The sequence below is a fragment of the Temnothorax curvispinosus genome, unplaced genomic scaffold, assembly GCF_003070985.1.
Source record: "Temnothorax curvispinosus isolate PA1 unplaced genomic scaffold, ASM307098v1 QBEX01014279.1, whole genome shotgun sequence".
NCBI classification, from domain to species: domain Eukaryota; kingdom Metazoa; phylum Arthropoda; class Insecta; order Hymenoptera; family Formicidae; genus Temnothorax; species Temnothorax curvispinosus.
In genome coordinates, this window is record NW_020224059.1 from 487,086 (window position 1) to 513,280 (window position 26,195).

The following is a 26,195-nucleotide window of genomic DNA, read 5'->3' on the forward strand; positions in this document are numbered from 1 at the left end:
CGTGAGCTTAACAGAATCTACAATAGTGTTTTAATTTGCGTTTACAAAGAAAACGCTTTTCCGTCAGAGATAACAGGTATGTTCCTTTTATATAGCTCTTTCTCTTTCGTTCTTTCTACAAAGCTTGAGCGTGTACCTGTTTCCTGAGTTTAAATATACGGACAGACTGAAAAAAAAGTAGGTAAAAGAGAAAAAGATCTAATATCGTGCTCGTTAAAGTTCAAAAGGAACGCAATATAATTAAACGTACGAGTATAATCCGGCTACATAGCTACATATATACCGATTTAGCGATACGTTATTATATATGTATAATCCTATATACTTTTATGTCTATATTAAAAGCAGTTTTCATGATATTACGCGAGTAACCAAGTCTGCTCTTTTCGATATATGTACAAGAAATACATAAAATTCTTATTTTGTCAGCCAACTAGACAAATCTCCCAAAAATATGCGATCTCTCACGTGCAAAGTCGTTTAGCATATTTTTCGTCGACATTCGCTTGGAGACATGTTACCTTACTGCCAGAACTCAGGAACGCGCGTTACGTTGCCATATTCTCGTCAGTCTCTCCCCGCGTTCGCGTAATTTATGCGCTTTAATTAGCCGAGATGCCTGAGGACAGGCAAGCTCTTGCCGTTATCGTAACTCCGCCATTTTCGGCGACGCGAGAAAACGACGGAAATCCACATTGCAAACTTCACTCACGTTTTGTTCAAAGAAATTTAAGATATGGAACATTTAGGGCAACGCTTTTAGATTGCAAAAAAAAAGAACCGAAAATAAATCGAACCCGAGTAAGGATAAATAAATCGCAAACCGTTCGAGAACTCTTCATTGGGAATTTTTCTAGCCTCTCGCCTCGCAGCAACATCGAAGTAATCAAATCGATACCTTCCAATCGGATTCCGAAGACAACCGACCGTTAATTATTATCTGTTATTTGAGCTTCTTGCCTAGAGGTATAGGTAATGGTATCAGTTTATCAAATTGTTAACTTTTTCGATATTATGTGAAGACACGTTTCATAAAAGACAAACAAAAAATAAGATATTTTTCCTTAATAAAGCTTTACTTGTAGACACTATTTGTAGTTTTTTAACTTGCGACATTAAGTTGCTTTGGAAATAATAGAATCTTAGGAAAAAAAACTAATCTTATATAATTGAGAAGAATATAAAAATTGCTATAACTTTTCATTAAAATAAATATTTTCAGATTACATATTGTGCAAGCATAGTCCAACATTAATCCCTGCGCAATAGTTATTATTGTAAGAATCCAAGTAGCAAATAAAATAGCAGACTTATAGCTATACGGACTATACAGACTATACAGACTTGGATAAATGTCGAATGTATTTCTTTTCTTTGCGTATATACTTTTCGGCTACTGTTGTCCTGGCAGCTTCACGCAGGCGTATAAGTAAGCAAAGCTTACCTGAAGCACTGATTTATCGAGTCCCGCGACGAGGGCGGAAGCTGAAGTAGAGGGTGACGGTGAAGACGAAGCCGAGGAGACGGAAGCAGAGGGGCTGCTAGTCGCTACGGGGGTCGACGGTGACGAGGGGGCGGGAGAGGGTGACAGCCCCCGAGAACCCCCTGCAGCTGCACCCGCCGCCCCCTGTGCTGCGATGCCTACACTCCTTTCCACTTCTGTAACAGGGAAACAAAACCATATCTCCATTAGAGCGTGGCGTCGTGTCGTAAAAGTCGGCAGGCCGTATCTCCTGCGGCCGCCTGCCGACGCCGACGTGACGAAAATTGATGCGCTCTCGGTGCATCAGGAAGCAAAGCGAATATTCAGACATCCGTTTTAGCGACGCTTCCGTGTGCCGTTCCATGCGTACATCGAATTATCGATCATTCGAGCTTATCAGCGATAACGATTGTCACGAGTCACGCACGATTGAAACGCTACACGGCTATATCGACAGATCAGAGATCTGAGTTGTTGAATTTCCAATTGCATTTATAGCTAACACTTTGTATATAGAAAACACTAGTATTACATTTTGTCGGATAAAGAATACCCTGGCGCATTATTCTCTGTCAAAATTATAGTTATTTATCATTTCTAACTGATGTCTATTTTATGAGAGGGAATACGTCGTTTTGTGAATACATTGTCTCTCTATATACATATTTTGTATGTATTATGTGTGTGTATATTACATTTTTTTCCTCTTGATACATGGTAAGATTTATATATAAAGTAATTCACACAGAATTTTCCATACATCCATTCTGATTAAAAGTGCATTTATCCAATATTTGTTATATATGTGAGTAAATTGTAACAATAAAAATGGTATATAATTTAACCTACAATCGTAACTGCAAAAGGATAGATCTATTTTTGCGTACAATGTACCGCCTCGCGTTTTTCGTGAAAACTGGTAATTTTCCAGTCGATCCGCTGTCGTTGTATTCTTTCTCACGTGCGGTGACACAATAAAATGGGAAAGGAAAATTCGCTCAGAGGGGGAGAAAGATAGAAAGAAAGAACCGAGGCGAAATGGTTTCGAGGCACGTACCGTAAGATGCACGGTCAATTCATTGAATAGGGAAGTAACTTTCATAGTTTATAAGTTTACCCGCGCGATCATGGAGGATCCCCAGGTGAACCCTACGCAGGATCGTCGAAGGCGAGCTTAATGCCCGTCTCTAATGTAATTGAAAACTTTCGTAAACGCTTTTTCTACCCCTCGATTTGTAATCCTCCTCTACGAGCGTTTAAGCGCTACTTAAAAACGCGTTGTACCAATCAGCAATGACACGAAACCCTGTGTCTTTTCTTCTATTTGTGTTATAAATATCAATATATGTATATAATTCGATAAAAAGTAAAACAATAAATTAAATAGTTTGCGATTATTTTTAATAATAATTTGTATCAATTGATGCATCCGTTGCAATAATGCAATCATAATCAAAGGTGTTTATAATATCAATTTGAAATAATTAATACTAAGTGCATTCATGAAAATTTCTACAGTTATCTTAAATTACAATATTGAATTACAATATTAAAATTGAAAATATATTTTATATTGTTGCAGTATATTCCGAGATAAGTAAGATTTATCATATAACTACACTTGTGCTCGGTAAAACGGGCTTGTAAAATACATCAAATATGTTTGGATTAATCAGTAATTGGTCATAATATACCCCTATGGTACAGCATTCATGCAGCATATGTATTTATCATTTAACAAACTAAAACGGAAGTCTTTGATAATTTCACTCAGCGTTATTAAGCACAAGCATTGTCATATGAGAGATAAAGCTGATTCGATCATATTGCATGAAAATTATATATTATTCTCTTTATGGATGCAATAATTCAAAATAAAAATCGAGTTGTAAATCACATAATAAAATCACAAAAAATGTAAACTAGTTTCGATAAGGAATACAAAAGGCACAAGAAATACAAAAAAAATTTTATTTCGCCTAGCATTAATGTTTGACCATATTTTTATCCGTAATTCAAAGATTGTCTCCAAAGATTATAACTTACGCATAAAACCCGTCTCGGTCTAGTTTTACAGAAGCTATTATATTTTTACTCCCATGGACTTTTTCGCGCCGGTTAGTACCGACAAGCATTAAGTATCTTAACAATTGGTTCTGTCCCCGTTTTATTGCTGAATTTCGCTGTACTATCTAAAACCGGCAATGAGGCAAAAAGGAAAAAGTACGAAAACAGTGGGCGAGATTAAGGAAAAGCAGAGAGAAGCAAACGATGAAGCAAAGTTCGGTACGAGAGGGCAGTTTACCCGCGTAATTACTCACAAACCGCGAAACTTCCACCCAATGAAGAAATATTTCTCCGACCCCAACGAAATTTTTCAACGCATTCGGTGAACTTCGAGAACGAGTTGTATGCTTGGCATGCGTCGACCACTTTGTCGCCGGGACACGGAAAAGCAGTGGACGAACGGCGCTGTTAATTCAAAGGAGAAGCAGTTATGCAAACGTACTGCGAAACATTTGCCGTGAAATCTCAAGGATATCCATCCGCCTTCAAAAGGTTCAAATTTCTACACGTTCCATCTCGTCCACTCGCGCAAATTGTGTGCATACAATTTGCGAAGTTGAGAACCGTACAAATCTTCGCAGAAATAGCCCAACTTCCACGAAGGGGATGGCTACCTCAATTTAAAGACTGCCTTGTGTAATTTTGTGTTCAGCAAATTTAACTAATAAAAATCATGTTAGTCAAACGCAAAATATACGTAAAATGTTCAAATCGTTGATAAATATCTATAGAATACAGGTAAATAGAAAATAGAACAACAATAAAATTTTTCAAAATGTTACGCATATTGATAAAAGATAAAACAAGTTAAATAATAGGAAAAACTTTGCTACATTATTACACAATAGATATACATAATTTGAAAAAATTAGTATTCTTAAATAATAATTATATCTATTTATTAGAAAAGTGCTCTTGAATAATTTAAAAGTTACCTACTGCTATCGCAAAAAAAAATAAAATAGTACAAACAACAAGAACTTGAAATAAATATAATTGTGAGGGAGAATAATATATCAAACATAGGAAATGTACTGTAGAGCTGTCGCATTAGCATACTAAATAACCGTACGCCATATGGTAAATATATGAGTGCACGTACATAAGCCTGAATTTCGCGAGAGAAGAGAAGGAACTTAATATAGATAAGACACACAGACCTCGGTGCATAAACCACAGAGCGTTCGTAAAGTTCTGTCATAAGTCGTCGCAACTTCTAAGCCCTATACACGCTGGAGTTACATAGTCTCCATGGCGGTCGGATGAGTTACGATACACGCTAAATACATAATAAGCATGACGGTGCATACTCGGTCTCGCTCGCTTCTGTTCTCATCAGATTATGGTAAGCAGGAGCGAAATCCGACTAGTCAAGAGAATTGATCTACGCAAACTTCTTCGCAGATGCCATCGAAAGATACAAACAACGATACATGCTGATTCTGCACAAAATGCGCATACATTTTCTCTTCTTTCAGACTTTTACATATCAGATAATCGTCTCATTTTCCGTGCAAAATATGATAAATAAATTTTACTCGAGAGAACATAACTTTGCTTTTATACATTTAATAATTCTAACTTATTCATGGATATTTCTTGCACATAATCGTACGTTAAATAATTTTCGGTATAAGAATAAAATATACACAATGTAGGTATGTATGTATATGACGATATCGTCTTTTTTATAAACTGTCAAAATACAGAATCAAAAAGTTTGCATAATAAAGATAACGTTATAAAAAATACATGATTTCATAAATTATCTTAAAGAGTAATGTGTAGATTATAAATATGTCTAACTCTTTTTGTATTCTAAATAAAAACTTATTCTTGGAAAAGTAATAACTCATTCAAGAAAAAATCAAAATGCTTCGATTGAAACATGATATTTTTGTGAAGATATTTTTGAAGTTCAAAAGATGGATCGCGTTTTCTCTTATTAATTTAGAGAGCGTAACGCAAATGATACTTCCTGATGCTGCACGGCCTGAAGGAAAATGGTCCTTGAAGAGGACATTCGTAACATTTGTCGCTGCAGCAGCTGCTAGGAGCGAGTTATTACTCCCGTAACAACGGCAACAGGGGTGGACCATTTTCGACGCCGCACGACGAGTATGAATCACATGGTTACGGATTTTCCAACATTCCCAACGCATATCGGAAGTAAGAAAACCGAATCATGCCAATCAATCATTGCAATTAGTGTGCAGTAATTTAGATTTATAACAAAGTTATCAAATATAACAAAGTCATTAATTTTCCATTCAAAAGCAATGTAAGTTGCAAATAAGAATAAATATGTGGAATAAATATAAATAATTCTCGGAGACTCGGAATGAGCAACAGAATCGCCAGAAGCTCATTAAACGCGAAACAAGTTTAATGAAGTGTGCGAGATATAATAAACGATGTGTACGCGCGCGCGCGAGGATCAAACGATAAATCTTTAGTGTGACAGTGATGTCTTATCGAAAAAAGCTTTATGCACAATCCGATATTCAAGATTTAAAAAAATGTCTTTTCTCGATGGTAAAGTTAACGTGTAACATATCGATTGAATAGATCGCTACAAATCTTGCACAGCAAGTTTATTCAATTTTCAACAAAATGGATATGCAATCTTGCTCTGGTCAATGTGGTTAAGCTAGATCTGAATAGCTTAACGAGATTTATGAAGTTCTTTCATTACTTTTTCAGAACGGGGTTAGAGAAGTAATCGGATTCTAGATTAAAGGCTCGTCCATTGACTCCGCTTCCATTCATTTCAACTTATTCTACTAAATCTCTTAGTTGCCAGGCCAGAGTTATTCTTATCCCTAATTATCAGCCTCTATGATATAATCTTCATTATCTTAATCCCCGTCTTTGCCACATTCCGGTTTATACGTAATCCTATTTATTTATTTAGAACGACACAAAGTTTGCAATATTTTTATAACTTGCAATAAGCGCGAACATTATCTTTGCAAAAATATATAATTCTACCTATATAAATTTAGAAAATATTGCATAATTATTTGGAAATTATTCCGCAGTCTCGAGCAAAGATATAATTTTGTCATTTTACCTGATATTGTCTGATCAAACTCTTACATCCGCGACATGTAAAGATTTGTAAAAATAAAATTCACGACAAATCGCGAGTGTGAACATTCTCTTACATATTTATGATGCCAATGACAAAACGAAAGAGTAACAGCGCGAGCGCCATGCCAATGTTTTCGCAGCGGTATAAAATCTCGCGCCGCTTGGAAGTATACGATTTGTACGGTATAAAGTAGAAGAGCGACGATCCAGCTCAGACCGTCGCCGTTGAAGTAGAAATCCCTTGTTAGCAGGCTGCTACAACAAGGCGAGGCGAGGCGAGGCGAGGCAAACGCCGCCGCGGGATGACCCGCCGTGAAAAATAGGACGAATTTACAGCGGGAAGCATCAATTCTCTTCGTGGCAGCAGTTTTATTCCAGCAAGGCCGCGCGAGGAGGGAGGGGGGGAGGAAGAAAGGAAGGAGAGTACACAGATACTTGGATCTTTCTTCCCGGTACTCCCGGAGGTGAAAAATAGGAAAGGCGCGTTGCGAACACGGCTTAAGCGTCCGTCTGTCCGCCTGTCTGCCAGGGATAAGTGATGTGACAGTACAACGGAGATGCGAAGGGAAAAGCGGAATGGCGGGAGGGCGGTCGTATAGCGAGCAACACGGGGAAGAAGCGAGGATGGGCCGTGAATGAGAGTGATGGATTGCACGCCGCCATCCACTGACACTCTTCCACCAAAGGGCAGGTCGCCTATTGTACCGCGGAAACCGGAACCCACAACTTGTGCCGTCTACATTTCCGGTCGGCTGAACGACGATCCGATCTGAACGGCAGCACGAATCCGTGTCTTTCCTATTGAAGGGTCTTCAACCGGTATTACTGACAACGTGCGGTTTGCGTGGGTTTACGATTCGCGCCGTCCCTTTCTAGACTACTATTCTTTACTTTCTAAATTACTCGTATACTTATACATTCATGTAATATAGGCAAAGAACAAAAAATCATTTAATTAAGATTTATTTCTACCATGACGAATTGCATAATATCCATAAAAATATACTTAATAGATATAATTTAATAACATTATTCTTTCTATTTCTGATTCATTTATGATATTACAAATTAATTTATAAATATATAAAAAATAGTTTTTGTATACGTAACCCATTATACGATGTACATAGTCTGCACCAATGTCTAACAAAAAAATTTAAAATAAAAAATTAGGCAACTATAAATAATAAAATAATATTTGTTTTAAAACTAGGCACGTTTTACAATTCTAATGAATAGAATAAAGTTAATACATTTTTTATTTTATTTTTTGCTAAAAATAAATTAACTTCATAATTATTAAATATTCTTTGTTGTAATAATAAAAACAAGATTTATGATGAATATAACAGGCGCAAATTAATTTCCTGTTCTGCTATGTAAATAAGTATAGTGACGTGAAATTTATTCGCGGCAACTCAAATAAACTTAGTATCGGCAAGCAAATTTCACGAGTGGAAGAAAAAGCGTCGTAATTTTAACGTGTAGCCAAGAAATAGGAACGCAGAAATAAATATTCGCCGCTTGCACAAGGGTCAGAAGTACCGTGGGACTGTTAATACTTGGCAGTACTCTTAACCGGTAAAAATAAACGGCGAGCTTAGAGAAAAGTAGAAGAAAACTAAAAGAGACCGAAAGAGAAATAAAAAGATCCTGCTGCAAACATTGTTGAATTATACGCCGTCTCGCCAATTAGCTTGTAGCGACTCGAGACACAATTAAACATGAAAGACAGCAAAAGATATAGGATGAAACGGAATAACTGCTATAGGAATATCTCGATATCCGTTGGAACGACATTTATGTTTTAGAGTACGCATGTCTCAGTACGTCTATTTACGTATATGTAAGTGACAACTATGTATGTATATAATAATATGTATGCGGATTTTGGACCTATTGTTAGATCACGGAGAAATTTAATTATAATATCAAGTGTTTTTCGAAATATTTTCATTTTTAGTTCATATATTATTTAAAATTTTGTGTCAATATATTTCAAATCTATAGATAGGTACTGATAAAAAATTTTAAATAATATATAAATTAAAAGCGATTTGTGTGTGGAGTTATATCTAAAAGCAACACAGAAATAGTAAAAACTCCTTGAAGAAACTTCTGTTGGATCGATTCGCAAGCATACAAGACAAGAATGACAAGATGATAAGGACATTCCTGTGTGTACCGGCTGAATATTAATATAATCGAGCTTAATTAAACGAATGAAAAAATGTGGACCGTGCGGCGTGCAATATAATTATACCAACGATCTAACTTGAATTATGCGAACGCAACAAGAATAAACCAAAACTCCTGAATACATGCAAACCCATTATTACATTATTACGTTATTACAAAATGCATAAATTCTGATTTATTCGTTTATCCCTATTAGTATCGCGAAGAGAATATTGCGCGCCCGTTAAATAATTAAAACAACTGCGAGCATCTGGCTAAAAAAATTATTATCCGGAGTCCACGTGGAAATTCGTCGACAAAGTCGAAACAAATGTACACATTAATGGACAATGCGGATTATCGTGACAGCGCGGCGGTACAAATGCGACTAAATCAATAAAATCTGCACGAATGACGCATCAAGATTGGAATTAAAAGATTTGAGCGTACACAGATAAAACGGAGGGTCCTTTTCTCCGTGCGGTAATAATAGTAATTATAAAATTTATTTTTATTAAATTTAAACTTTCGATATAGTAAAACATAATTTCGATATTAAAATTTTCTTATTAATAGCTTTGATTAGATTTGGACGATGTAACGATTATACGAACTTATTCGCTATGAATAAGTAACGTCGTCAGAATTTCTGACAAGTATATTTTCGTGAAAACACAATCCTATTACCGATCAGTTGGACTTAAATAAAGCCGCGTAATTACGAATTAAAATTAAACTACGTTGGTTATTAAAAACTACAATAAATTGGCGAAAATTTCGTGAACGCGGGATAATATAATAACTAATTTAATCGAGTATATGGGTGAGACCTGTTTCCGCTTTCAATAAAGGTCGTTAAGTATTCCGGCGATGGTGGAAAAAGGGAAGTACTGATGCCCCCCTCTCTGTGAAACCATCACGGCAAAGGACGAATTAATCTGGCTTCACGTAGAGGGACCTTTTCTGCCCCACGTTTTCGATGTAATTGAATCTCTCGTCTTTGCCAAGGCAATTGTACCACGCCCCTCTACCCGACAATCTAGAGCTGCTCTCTTACCGCGAGAAATTAATCTTCCTTTCCGCGGGAGCGATTCCATGATCGGTAAAAAAAAAAGTAATAGAGGTCTATAATTCGGCTCTGAACCGAGCACGAACACGAGTTTTCTCGCGTCGCGTCGGTGCCGATTAAAAATGAATTCATCAAGCGGTGTTTGTCGAACAATTAAGGTCAGTTTTACGATCAAAGTGCATTCACGATCGGAAACAAACCACGACTCTTACTCTGTTTGAATAAACGATTAATTGTACTGTTATCTGACAAAACTACATAAATTGATTTCTATCGAATTACTAATTTAGCGAGCTATAAACATCGTTCTCATTTGCATATTATCGAATATATCAAGATAATGATACTTTCTATGAATAATTCATATATTAATTTTGTCGCATATATTTACACTGTTATCCAAACACGGTTAAATTTTCACTACGCTTAAAGGAGAAAAACCATAAATATAAACGCACGCCTCTTGTTGCACGCAAATATAGCAGTAAGATTATCAGGATGTCATTTTTTTATCTATTCATCGAATATTATTAATTATTCTAAATTTTATTTTAATAAATAATAGTTAATTTTTTTGCTAAAGATATATATGCGTTTCTATATAAAGAGTGTACGAAATATTATAAAAATACGTTATATATACTTAAATAAAGCAATCAAATTTTGGCTGTCACTATATGATCCGCTAGAAAATATTTATTACATCTAACAAAGATATTGCACAAGTAGCAACGCGAAATAATACCGGATAAAGAGGAGAGCAACATCCAAATTCCATTAAACCTTATCATATTAGGATAATAGGATTGCTCTTATTACAGTCTCCTCGAACAAGGATTTCTGTTTATCAGCTCAAGACACTCCTTCCTCGTTCTTCCAGCTGTATTCTCTTCCCGCAGAAAAGATCGAAGATGATGACGAAGAGAGAGAGAGAGAGAGAGAGAGAGAGAGAGAGAGAGAGAGAGAGAGAGAGTGAGTGAGTGGCAAGATGTGGACAAAGATGGAGAAAAATTACTTTCGTGGTGAAACGTGACGGCAATACTAGAACGAAGATTGCAAAATGCGGACCACGCTTAAATATTAGACGCCATGTAAACGAAAGTTTATCGACAGCTGGGCGCTTCGCTTACGGCACCGGCAACCTGGGTACTTTCCTTGAGACAAATTACGGGATCGTGATTGAACATTACTATCCCTAAAATTGGCCAGACTTCATTAAAACATTCGAGAGTTATATACGTGTTAATAGCGCAGGAAATAATTATCATATAATTATAATTTGAATCGAAGTGTCTAATTTGCAAATATAATTTGAAATATTCGCGAGATCTTGTAGTTGTTCTCAAATAATCCCTGACACTGTATACTTGTAAGAAATTTTCATCGAGAGGTAATATTGGCTTTAAATAATTTGCCGGTTGTGCACAAAAATACTTCTTTCCTCTTTGTTAAAAAAGAATATAAATCAGGTGCTTAAAGAAGTGGTCCGCAGCCGCGAAGATTCTCTTGTAAGGAAGATTACGCTGCCAAGGACTTTCCTCATTTTTCGCCGCGACGATCCAAATTAACATATTCATAAGATATTTATCAAAGATTCTCTTTGACGCCCGTTACTTAAATATGTCGCTGGCACAACAGAGTTTTTTTTCTTTATTTTATCCTATAAAAATTCAGTGTCCTATCACCGACGCTTTTAAAAGAATAAAGATACAAAGTATAAATATCAGTATAAAATGTCGCTGAGAAAATAAGCGAATATAGCTATAAAATTTTTCACGCAAAAACGATGGTCATATTCAAGTCGGTTTTCTCATCTTTAATCAGGCGCAGCCCTTATTGTTACGTTTCAACACGTTGCGCTGGATATATTTTAACTCCGATAGCAAGCCTTCTCGTTACGTCAACAATCTCTCAAGCAAGCGATCATCTTAAATAACCGGAATCCGGATATATATGTAACTATGTACGCGAGTGCTTTGTTGCACTGGCATGAGTCTCTCTTGATGTCATATATGCATAATTCAGGCATGCGTGTGTTGATACAACGCATGATAGTTATGCATATGTTTCACGAGGGTGCTGCGCCGCATATTTGTCATCCTGTGAGAAAGAGAGAGCGAGAGAGAGTGAGAGAGTGAGAGAAGAGAGAGAGAGAGAGACCTCCATTCTAATGCATTCCATTGATTTCCTTGTCGTGGCCAATTGGCAAGAATGCATCACACACGTTTCCTCGACACTGTATCACAAAGCTGTCATGTCGCAATTGACAAAGGGATCATTGAAATGCTATTTGCATTAATAATAATCGAGCTTCCAACTCCATCACATCTGTGTTGGTCGTAATATTGTATTGATAATATATTCAAATGTCGAATATTTAGAGAGAAGCAGTACCGGATGTCAAAAAAAAAAAAAAATAGAAAAGAAATGAAAATATAATTGATGATGCACCAACAAACGACTTGCAGATGAGAATACACAAATAGGATTACTATATTTGTTATAAATAGCAATTATATAAAAAATGACATTTTATTATTTTAGTATTACTTTGATTTCCTTTTCACACAAGTTTCTCCACGCGACTGAATTAAAAAATACGGTCGATTTACTTCGAAATATTTAATTATATCTAGTCCTGCTTTTTCGCTCGCTTCTGCATCCTTATTTCGGTCGGCTGATCTTACTCCCCAGCAATCATTTTATCCCGAACGTACCGCGTCTTTGCCACATTCGTCGATGTTGGCGTCGTCGCGACATAGTCGTAAACTTCAGACACGAACGAGATCATCGAAACCTCTTGCGTCCGAACGGGATTCCTTCGGTAAAAGCCCTCGCTCCCAACAAGCACGCGAATTACGAAGTTTACGATGCCGACGTTTATTCGCGGACGAAGTTGTCGTGCTACAACAGCACTTCCATTAGCTCCTTCAGAGACAGATTAAAGACCGGCGTATACAGAGAGAGAGAGAGAGAGAGAGAGAGAGAGAGAGAGAGAGAGAGAGAATCTGCGTATCAAATTTACTTGATTATTTAGAGTAGTTAATGCAGAAAATAATAATTCAACATGTATGTTTATTGCAATGGCACATTGCAGCGATTTTTTTATATGCCGATTAAGACAAAAATATGTAAAGAGTTAGAAAGACATATAATATAGATTATATATTAGAATATATATATCGTTATTATATATTTTAAAACAAATATAAATTTATAATAAGATATTTTGTCAACATTAATTTTACAACTATTTAACACTATTTTACAATTATTAAGTTTTTATTTTCTGTGATAGTAATAACGCTTTGGATGTATTAAGTTGGATCCAAACTAAGCAACTAATTGCAAACAAACACAAATAAACCAGTACGCAACCGTTCACAGTCATTGAAGCAAGCAGTTGTTTATTCGCTTTGCTGTATTCTATTTGTTTAGTCTGAATCTTGGTTTGGCTTCAGAGTTAAATAAAATAATAAGAATTAGAAATCCTGACGGATAATTAAATACATTTATCAATAATGTTAATAAAAATACCTGCATAAATTCAATAAAAAAAATTATGTAGTACAAATAATTAATTGATAATGCAATAAATCTCGATTTAGTTTAAAATAATGTGCATATATGTGTACTAAAATGCCAATATAAGTTAAGTAAATACAAATTTATACGGCAGTGTTAATATTTTATTTCCTCGAAAGCAACTTATAATAAAATAATAACCTAAAATATTATGTGTTGTAAATATTTCTCAAAATTTTTAAATATCACTCTTTCCTTCCTATAATTCCTGAATAATATTTTTAATTTATGATCTGCCGAATCATTAAATAATAGCTTAACTGACAATAGCAAAAACCAGTTCAAAAACCCTAATTAGATACCTTCTTACAAGTGAAGACTAATGTGTCCGCACATTTAGAAAATGTATATTTAAAAAAAACTCATTCTCTTAATGCTCTCGTACATAATAAACGGAACCACTGTGTACTCTTCTTAAATAAAAAATTTTTTTTATCCTCCATCGTTTACTTTCAGACTTTCAGACTTTCCTGAATAGACATATCTAACCGAAGACGCATACGCGGCTTCATTGATATTATCGCATGTGCACCTTCTGGCATATCGCATGTTGTCACAATGTGTGTGTGAGACTCTAAATGGACTCTACGGACACTCTAAAAAATCCTCCTGCGATTAATACGAATTTTTACGCTATTTGATGAATAATATTAGGGTAAACTCGGGTATGATGGCCATACGGAAAAGATGGCCCATGGCTGTAATTTCTTCAATAATGGCTAAACAGTGCATTTTTGTAGTCATTCTCAAAGATAATCAATGTTTACAGTAGTTTATGTGCGTATTACACTATTCAAAATAACAATATTGTGAATATTATATCATATTTTTACTTTTGACTGCCTGCAAAGTTTTTCATGTGTCCGCTAAAAGCTGCTAAAACATTAAATAAATTATAGTTAAGCTGCCGTAATCAACGTTACACACATAATTAAGCTATGTAAATTATAATTTGACCTATAATTCGTATTTCTATTTTTCACTATTTATTTAAAAATACTATGGTTATATTTTCTGCTATGGCCATCTTTTCCTTAAAAGTCAGATAAGATGGCCAATGCATACGTTGTAATACTTTGATAATATAAAATTTATGTTAAGTGTTTTCTTCTTAATTTCGATAGTTTTACGTACTTTAAGCTTCAATGAAAAAATATACCAAACACTGTTAAAATATAACAAAAATAAATGTATGTTTATTGCATTTTAAAAAACTATGGCCATCTTACCCGAGTTTACCCTAATTCATCGTAAATATTCTAGTAACCAATAGCTAAATAGAATTATATTTATTAAAAATATCTACCTACATAAATATCTAATTTAGTTTAATGGAAAACGACCTATGAATTATAAAAATTCGTATACCTGCGAAGCGTTTATAACATATATTTAAATATTTAAATAAAATGGAAAAGTCAATGGACAGCGACCCGATTTTAATCGCATAAATTAATTCTTATATAAAATTGGTTTCTATTGATAGAATTATCTTTTTGTTGTATATAATTATGTATCTGCGAATAATAAGTCAATGCTATAATTAATATGGAATATGGAAACGATGTAAATTTAAAACATTAAAGATACTGAAATTACATTAAAAAACTTTACATCATGCCAAGATTGAAAGTTGTTATCGCGGTACAGTTACTTTACTGTAAGGTCTTCTTTTATCGCGACATCTCACGTCTCGTATATCTCAGTATATCACGTTCGTCAATCTTGTTATTTTCTTCACCCTTAATTAAACTGATAATCTTACAATTTATCGGTCCGCATTCATTCGTAGCTGACAACAAAAGCAGAAATAGATTAAAAGCGAAGATGTAAGCATCAAACGCGCGCTACTCAAATAGCTTTGTCTCAAAGAATATACTGATACACATCTTCAAATGACGTATAGAAGTGTATGGAAAACTAATAAAAAAGTCTTTTTTAGATCTTGGCAATGTTGCTTCCACAACTGACCAGATATTTCTATTGATAATAACGACGGAAATCTACAAATTTATAACGTACGCCGAATAAATAAAATAAATACAATACTAAATTGAGAACAACAGTTAATCAAATACAATTAAATATATGCCGAAACACTTCTCGTCTTTAGAATTGCCTAATTTATCTAATAATATATTTTTCAAACTTGGAATTGTCATTCTTATCTTGACAATACATATTACCATAAATATGCAGTTGTGAAGAGAACTTGCAAACGCAACACTAAACGCATATGTCTCTCTAGTGATCACATATCGGAGTATATGACAGCTATAATTTAAATCCGGAACATATCAAAGAGATAAAAGCCACATTCGGGCCGACATTATCTGAGTTCAATATCAGAAGCGGGGCATACAAATGCCGGGAATGACACCGCTGCTATATTTGATAGCAAAGAATTCGGTATTACGGCATGTCGCGGTGGAGTTGGACCGGTGGTGTTTTTAGTTTACGAGTCTCGTTACTACTTTATCGTGTGTGTCGAGATCGATAACGTTCTCGCTATAACGATATATTTCCCGCCGGGTGATCCGCGTGCGGTAGCTTCGATAAATCCTGACGTACGATGCCTTCCTTCGTACTTCGTCATTCTCCGCCGCCCCTTTTCTCCCATACTTTCTTCCAACCCTCCCCGCCGTTACGTCGCGATATCCACAAGCGTGCTCGGACTTTAGATCAAATTTTTCTTTTTTAATACGTCCCTACGTCTCGCGCAGTAAGCATTTTAGACGCATTGCGACGAGATGGTAGTAAAGAAATGAAGGAAATTATTACATTTTCTCTTGCATTCTTATAGGTCTTCGAGAAAGAAAGAAACAAGGCATGGAAAAATGTGGAGGAAATTAAAAGGAAGAGGTAAGCATCGTAAAATTTGTTTTCTTCGCGATATAAATCTCGATAATCTTTATGTGTTACCTACCCGGCGGCGCGTTAGTATACCGGGAACGTTTACCCGGAACTTTTATCGAGTACACAAAAGATGAGAACGAATGAAAGTGCAGAAAAGTTAGCATGGAAAAAGCATTAGCTAATTTGCGATCGTCCGTTTTACCTTATCGGTAGAAATAAAAAAGTTTTTACGCGAGAACTGACCAAATTGTTTGCACGACTACTAAGGAAACGAATAAAGCTTGTAGATATATCATTTAAACTGAACAAACGAGAATAAAAAACTTCTTTAATCTACAATTTCCCTTGTACCAATGCAAGAGAATCATGGAAACTTTACAGACACCAATAAGATTCACAGTAAAAAATGTTTTAATCAATTTTAAGTCGGTAATCCGAATGCGATTAGTTATATTAACGATGATCATTGCAAACTCATTACAACAACCGTTAGGGAGAGGTTCGCGAGTAAGAAACTTCGAAAACTGCAGTTGCTTAATGTATCCAGCTGCGAAACGAAAATAAATTGCTGTCTCGAAGCAGCTATTCTCCGCCTTTCGGCGAGACATAAAAAAATCTATTAAGTAGCTGCGAATATTTAATAACAACGAGAGAAGGAACTTCCTCTCACTAAGTGCGAACTACGGTAATCTTTTAACTCTAAACTAAGGATATTATTCATTCAAAGAGAAATATAGTATCTATATGTAACATATTGCATTTACAATATATAATATGCACATTTAAAACTAGCATAATTAATTTATTTAACTAGATATTTACTTCTATATAAATTAACGTAATAATATCGCTAATTTGACTTTTGTTATCCGTGCTTATCGATTTTAGGAATTAATTCGGCATTCTGTGTAAAACTGAAATCTATCCATTTAACTGTATTATTCATTTTGACTCAACACCGATGATTTAGCTTCACCCGCAATAATGCATTGTCGCCCCTACGACCTGAAACATTAACTACCCAATCCTCCGTTCACATGCGTTCTGTCTGAGTGAACCGGGGCTAAATATCGGCCAGATAGCCACAATAAAACCGTTCGCACGTTTAGCATTCCCGTGTGATTTCAAATACGTAGCAACGCGCGGTACACCCGAGATTGCACGCGGCCGTAATAAAGGCCAGGTATGCCCCCTCCCCTCTCCCTCGTTGTGTATAGATATTAAATCGTGGTCGCTCATATCCGTGTGCACCCCACAGTGCGCGATATGACGTTAACAAAATTCCGCGAATCCCGTTGTCACCGCAAAAAATCGAGTACCTTTGCTGGAAACAAACCAGATTAAAAATGGAACGCGAGAGATGCGGATTAATTTTTCCAGATTTTCCGACATTGTACATTGCCCTTTAATTAGCGATAATATATGCACATATGATTTTTTTTTTACTAAGTTACTGGATACGAAGAGAAACGTAAATTACATGAAACATCACGTAATCAAAATTTTCAAGTTCTCATACTTCATTTCATAACAAAAAAAAATTAAAATTAGTTATCAAGCCACAAGAAATGCAGATAGAAAAACTTCGAAGTTATATGTTTGAATTGCTCTGAAATATCATAATAAATATTATTTCAAAATTGTTATTTATACAAATAAAACATAAAGAATAAAAAATAAAAATAAAAATAAATTAAAAAATCTGTTTCATATACTATATAAGTATTATTTCACACCACATACAACAATGTTGTGATTATTACAAATTATAGAACTATAAAAAGAAGCACAATTTTAAAATTATTAGAAATTATGACATGTTGAGGCAAGAAAAATATTACAGAACATTGTTTGTCAGCATGTTTTGCGTATCATATTAAAGTAAAAATGAAGTAGACGAAACAAGTCTGAGGCATGACAATACCTCATGAGAAATCTCGCTTAACCACGCTTGCGATTTAATAACGTTCGTAGACAAAGCGCGCTTACAACTATACGTGCGTAATTATTAACGCGTTGAAAAGGGGATGATTTTGGTGCAGTAAGGAACGCAGGGTGACTCTGCCGCGCGCTATTGTCACTTAAATGATTATCGACATTTAGGTATTCTCAGCTGCTAACAGCAATTACTGACAATGCGTGTATAATGGCATGTCACGCACACTTTGCAAACTCCAAGTGTATACAGATAAATCGAATCACGCGTCCTTAATATGTGTGCAGCTAATAAAAGAGCTAACAGCGTGGAAATTATGCGACTATTGCCGAATACTACCATTTAATTGTTTCCAGACGAAGAACTCGCATTGAATATCGCATCACAAATATCGTAATATAAAAGTTCTCGAACGTTTTTTTGTGAAGTATCGTTGCAAAAGCAACTCCAAAAATAATCATATTTTAAACTCAAATGAATAATTATGCCTTTTCTCTGAAGATCGGTAAAAATCGTCGACTCATTTCTACGATGTTATCACTGTGAAACGTATAGAATGACGTCATTCCGCAAAAGTATCCCAGGTGAGCGCCATTGTCAATTCAAGCCCAATTTAAGTCGGGAACAACTTTTAACAAACTTCTATCCCACCACGGAATTGGTAACTGTAAGGACAAACGCTGCCAAAGTCGCCTCGAAGTATGAGCATAATTTTAACACCCTGACTTCACTTGAAGACATCCTAAGGGTATTTGACACACTTGAAATTCCCATCGCGAGAAAATTATAAAAAGACCCTTTTCTCTGCAAACTTTAATCAGCGGACGAATTCAAAGAGGCTTTGGCAATTAGGTGCTTAATCGAACGACTTAAGATACGGATGAATTTTAAGTCATTTTTGAGATAATGATATAAAAATACATTTTAATAACAAATCAATGTGCCAATTCGTTTCATACATTAACAACACTTATCTCGCATTTAATGATAATCTAACTCTTTTATTTTTTTTTTCTTTTTACAATTGGTATAAATTCACAAAGTTATAAATGATATAACGTTCCTCAATATGCAAACTTTCCTAAATATCACTGGAGATGCTTCTACGACTTTCGTATTCCCGCAAATCGCCTTGTTCTCTATTGCAGTAGAAGTAGTCGCGAAATCTATCACTTTGTCATGAATAAATATCACGGGCCGATCATTGCATCGATTCGGTGTTCGGGATTCACGGCGCTCAGCATCCACTATAGCAAGTCACAGTGGTACGTGAAGGCCGCTGCCGTGTCATATAAGAGCGGTGGAAATACGAGGAGAGAGAGAGAAAAAAGGGAAGAATGGAACGGGGGGATACTAACGGCGAATACGTGTTTGTTTATGTGCGTGTATGAGTGTGACGAGGGATGCATTCGGAGCAGTGTACCACCGTGTATCGAGCAAATATTGATTCCGAAGACATATCTGTTTGCCTCGCGCCGGGCGCTTCGTATGTGTGTCCTTCGTCGCTACTAGAAACGATTTCAGACTCTACAAATCGCGGCGATGTTTATCCATAGCCATACATATATAATGTTAGAATCATAAACAGTCTCGCGGATAATGTCACCCATATAAAACGTAAGCTAACCTATTATATCTTATCAAATGCGAATAAAATCTAAATATTTCCACAGCATGCCCTTTTGAGCATTTTGAGATGAATCGAGAAAATAATTCAAAATTTATATAGATAGTACGTATCGATTAGTGAGACGTATTGTATAAATAAATAATCGCAAGTTTCGGCAAGCTAATCCAAGCATGAACCTAAGCGATAACGCTTACGTTTCCGCAACAGAATTAGAACATATTAGGTAAATCACAAAATGGACCGCTGAATTGAAAAGCCGGTAATCCGTTTAAACGTGGATATCAAACAGATCGTGAACTCGGTTCGTCGCGCTTTGTTTACAGATGATCGATCGGGCGTCGACGTAGGTACGTAAAAATTCGATAGTTGTACGGTTTTCAACCATTTGTGTTCTGGTGCGTTCAACGTCGCTTACAACCAACGCAATCAAACGCCACGTTAAAGCTATTCTTATTCATAATACTTTTTACTACCCCCTAAACGTTAAACATTTCACGTGTTCGTGAAAAGCGGCTATGTTAAAATGCTGAATTTATAATTAGTACGAAATGGAGAAGCGCGAGCAGTCTTTCGTAAAATACTACAATGAGCGTGTATCTGGATGTTGCAGAATAGCGATGAGAGAGAGAGAGAGAGAGAGAGAGAGTGTGTGTTATAATATAATTCTCTTATAAACGCACACGGTAGAAATCTTAAAATAAAAATGACAGCAGACTCGCGCTCTCATGCACGGCTTTTATTTCAGAATTTTTAAGCAGGTCCCAAAATATTACAAATCGTTTCGTGTCTTTTCGACCAAAAATACATGATACATCAGATTATATTATCATTTTAATTTGTAAATTGTCCTGTCAAAATACAAAATCTTTATACTGTGACTAAACATATCATAAAATCTCGATTCTTATTCACGACTTTTCTGCGTAAATAAGTAAAAACAAGGTGGCGATATAAATTTTTAGTCATGCAAACAAAGCACGCAGATAGCAATAAAAATATACGTCCACAGTATATAGATGAACAAATTTGTGCGAAGTTTTATTGCATCGTCACTCCGCTACTTATATCCTCTTCCATCAGAAGACAGCAACACGAAAAGATTGCTATTAGATGGTGTCCATGTACAAAAGACGTTTCTTTAGGACGTAAAAGCACCTGACGAAGAAGCACAGAAAAGCAGAAAATGCATATTTCAAGAAATCCGTGAGACAAGACGGAAAGAACGAACCGGAACGTACGCATGGGAATAGCATCTTATTTATAGACGTCTGCCTGCAAACCTTCGAAGGTTGGAGATGTCCGAACTTCTCAAACAGTTTTCTAGCACTGTCCAGCATAATTTACGAATTTAAAAGAACGTAAAAAAATTTGGCATGTAAAACATCCATCAAAAATAATTATGCTAATGCATAATACTCAGTCGTAAATTCCGGCAACTATTTTAGATAAATTAGTTATTTGTGTAACAAGTGCTGTAAGATGGAAATTGGACGTGCGGAGTGGACGCACGAGCCGGAGACGAGTGCGATCACCCGCACGTCCAATTTTCAACTTAACACACGTGTTACACACCCTATTTTATATTACAAGTGCGTGGAAAGTGGCCCATTACGCGCGCGTCACACGCATAATGTGCCACTTTCCACGCACGTGTGATGTAAAAGTATTTTCTAATGATATTAATAAAGATAAATAACACAATAAGAGAAAGAGAGAGAGAGTTCGCGTAAATTTTACGTTACAATAGAATATACCTACTAATTATTATTGGAAATGTAGAATTTTTTTAGCACATAATAGTTTGATTTCTTTTGTACGATTACGCCTAATGTCAAAGATACTATAATAAAATAAATAGATCTCTTCAAAATTTTTGTATTTTATGTTCTGAGATTTTTTTAATCAACTTAAAATTGATTCTTCTTTATCAAAAACATTTATATTTTATAAGACAAACTGTATGTATTTTTTAAATATTAAACACCGATTTATGATGCACGCAACAAAAACACAAAGATTTATTCGATGCGTATGCATAGAGAATCATTCCGGTTTATGGTTTGTAAAATGACCTCTAACGACACGGACATAACAACCTCCAAAGAAATCGAAGAAACCTAATCCTGAACTCAAAGTTGCCAAACTTCCGGGAGACACAGAGATCGTAACTGGATTATCTTACACGACGCTTGAAATTCGTAAAAACTACATATATATTAAGCTATCTAAGCCAAATTATCAGAACACATAAAATTTATATGAAATTAATTTGCTAATTATTTGCTATTTTTTGCTTGCAAAAATAATTTTTTTGCTCACACTATTAAAAATTTACAAAGGGCTGGATAACATAAGATTAAGCTGCCACGCTATTGTAAAAAAACAGCATATACAAAGTCAAAGCAAAAACTTAATAATACCAAAATTATTTGCTACTTTTTTGCTCCAGCCCTTCGTAACTTTTTAATAACTGGAGCAAAAAAATTACTTTTAAAAGCAAAAAATAGCAAATAATTAGCAAATTAATTCCATATAAAATTGTTTGTGTTCTGATAATTTAGCTTAGATAGCATAATATACTTTAAAAACTATTACCTTCGTGCACACAAAATACCTAATGTAATGAATCAACTCGATTATTATTCTCAAATGAATTTCACGCACAAAAAACAAAACAAAATATAAAGTTTAATTAAATTACATTTTAAATATATAAAAATATATTCGTTTATTTCAAATATTTGATAAATGACAAACATATTTCTTACATGTATAAACATATTTTGTTAATAGACGTAACGACATATATGTATACATAAACATATCTCGTTTTTAGTAAAACATAACATCTGATTTTACACGGATGATAGTCAATCAAGAATAATAATCTCGTAGTTTTATTTTAAATACTATACATTATATGTTAAAAAACATGCGCGCGCGCGCGCGCGTGTGAATGTGTGTATTTCATATTTGTCATTACACGAATATTTATATTTTCAGTAAATTGTCCTTGCCCAGATAAATTAACATTTACAAATTAATTAATTAACATGAAAAAGTAAAAGAATATCCACATTAATTATTGTGAATTATGTAATTATTGTAAAATGTATCTTGAGCTGAACAAAAAATTTGCATGAACGATACTGAAACGAATATTTTATAACCGAGCTTCAGTATCATATAGAAAATTTCAATAAGAGTTTTATGTAGAACATAAACGCAAGTCCCTCGAGGTCTCGTTATCACATCGGGAAATATCAAATTTGATATTCACATGGTATCGGAATATCGATAACTTTCCTAGAATTGCATTTCATTTTTTACAAAGCATAGATATATACCACAAAATTATTTCAAAAATTTCGCAACTGCAATAAAAAATAATTAATTATCCGGACAATAGTTTTTGTATATTGTTTTTTTCATATCAGTCAAGTAATTTTCTTTTTTCATTAAATTAAAGCTTTATATGGTGTTAGAATCATCGAGTTGCCTTTTATTTTGCAACATGTCCTGCAATTCTATGTATAACTCTAACATATGATAATGCAACAAAAATTATTCTCTGTAAAATAAATCCAATAAGAGTCAATGATTGCAATTTTAACTCGCACAATCGTCACCGTAGATTATTAGTTGAAGAAAATAACACTTTATTGCAACCTACTAACAATAAGTCGAAGTAGCAACGACAGAGTAAAAAAGCAGTACTATTTGTCTCTGCCGTCGTCTCGAGGAGAAAAGTCTTGTAACTGTAATCTTACTCTACTAGAGACGCGCGTCCAGGTGAGTGGAGTAAGTAACTCCTATACACCTAAACTGGAGTAAACTTACAATTAGAGGTAGTTTATCACGTGACAAAGTATATCTATACCCAACAACCCTTTTATTTCATTCATCCATTCAAAGATTTCACAACCAAAGATTTACAAAACCTATTAAAAGAAATTTTACGACGCGTATCGATATTAAGTTTATCAAATTGTTATATAAATCTCATATATAAAAGCGTGTATTAAATATTATTAATTATGCTGATATCATAAAAATATATAAATATTTTTAATAAATATTTCAGTGCAATAAATATCAAGAAAATTATTGCATAAACATGAACAATTCTATTTTTTTAACAATTGTCTATACTTTAACATTTCTATTTCAATATTGGAGCATTAATTGTTTCTCATCCCGCCTCCTAGCTTCATCTACAAAATTTTCCGAAAAACGATAGGATAGGGTGAAGTTTGTTTCACGACCTTTTGTATAATTTCTTCAGCATTCACCTAAAGCACAAATAAGTTAAAGCTGGCGAAGTTATGCAATATTCATCCACCATAAAATGGACAAGCCGTGGTTCTCGCAACAAGCGAGCAAACCCACGAATGTCGTCCTCGTTGAAAAACAGTGACAGCGTTTTTCGGTGTAAATAACAGCGAAGTTTCGGTGTAAATAATGTCGAGAAAAGTAGAGATGTGCAATAAACAATGTACATACAGATTACAGCATGTGCACACATCGCCTGCAATAAAAGGGGAAATGTATGTAAAGTGATTTACCGGGTCACATAGTTAGCAGAATAGTGAACGAGCAACTTGCCGCAAAAAGTTGTAATTTATATCTCATAATGGGTCACCTCGTTAAGGTGAGAAGATATGAAATTCGCTCTCGTAGCAACAGCTTTCGTCCAAAATAACGGCACATGTGTCGTAAGAATCATAATAAGATTCATAATGGAATTTTAGAAAGTTTTAGAAAATTGCTTTAAAGCCGCACTGCAGCTAAACATCATTGTACATATATATATATATAGTATTTAAATTTGACACTAAATTACTAATTTTGAGTAACACAATTAACTGATGATGTGATGACCATTCTCTTTATATGATGAGAAAGTGGTACATAATATGTAATATTACAATATGTAACACTATAATATATAGATACAAAAAAATTATGGCATTAAAAGTGCCGAATTGCAGATAACTACCACATTTTTTTAATTTCATAAAATATGTGCATTTAAATTGAATTTTAGATAATTAACGTAGAAGATTAACCTTTTAATCTGCATTACATATGTTGTAGCAAAAAATTCTTACTTAAATATATGTAAATTAGTAATCTTATTAAAATATCACGTATCTATAATCACTTGTATTTTTTCCCGCCAGTACTAAATATTTGCTTTTTATTTCGCCTCCATTATGCGCTGCTTCATTTTAAAGTGTCTTCCTACCACAATTCATTAAAATGAGAACATACACATTTACCCTTCGGTTTTCGCTAGAATGTTTTTAGTAGAACAAAAGTAACGATAATGAACGTCGGAGGCAATCACCCTGTATTGATTTTCATATAGCAGGAAACTCAACAAAAATTGTCCATTATGCAACATATTGCGCGATATAATTGTTATATTTTCTGTACACTGCGTGCCCAGATGAATTTTTAATAAAACGCAAAGTCTCTCTCAACTTATCATTAATTATGTGTGTGTTGTGATTAAACAGTGAATTTACATTTTATTCCTAAACAATATTAACATTCAAACATGAACCATCTTCTATAATCTCTCTTCTCATTTCCTGAGCCTGTTATCATTTCGTATACAATTCTCTCTTCCTTTCTCAATTATCGTTTGGAGATTTACCGAATCCGCCATATTGTAAAATACTCCACTACAGACTTAGCACGCTAAGTAGCCTACCTCGGTTTCCCTATCCGCGATTCCGCATGCCGATAAATTACTCTAATAGCTTTTCGTCAGTTAATTAAGCCACTATCCCCGAATCTCGCTTTAGTACGCGCGAACGTGAAGAGATGAGCACAAAAGGAACCAGCTTATTTTGATTCACTGGCGGTTGTATAATGGTAAAAAGCGACGAAAAAGTGAGAATCGCAAGAAAATATCAACATTTGCGCTCTCACTGTTAATTACATTAATTAAAAGATAACACTTTTTTAATAACAAAATAGAAATACCTAGAACTGTAGTTAATCAAATGTAGATGATAACGTGCGTGAAATTAACCATAGAATACACACGGATTACAACATGGACTTCAAACTTTATTTAAAAAATGCTGTTATAAGAAATCTACGTTATATTTTTGGCTTTTAATTAATTATCTGTTATTTATTCACTATAATTAAAAATAAAAAGGTAAAACAATAGTAATACATTAGATTAATAAATAAATTTAACATTAACTTAATATACTGTTTGCAGAATAATTTTTATATCTCCATTCATGTCAAATATTATTAAATCACTACGAAATTATAA

General features: G+C 34.5%; 1 protein-coding gene across 9 annotated transcripts in view; it reads right to left on the reverse strand.

Annotated features, from left to right (window-relative positions):
• LOC112464527 (dystrophin-like) overlaps positions 1-26,195 on the reverse strand; it is a 455,372-nt gene that overhangs the window by 353,684 nt on the left and 75,493 nt on the right. For all 9 annotated transcript variants that reach the window (XM_025031567.1, XM_025031559.1, XM_025031568.1 and 6 more), the window contains one exon: positions 1,445-1,659. In XM_025031567.1, the coding sequence (XP_024887335.1) occupies positions 1,445-1,659 (215 nt within the window). The remainder of the gene's footprint in view (positions 1-1,444; positions 1,660-26,195) is intronic.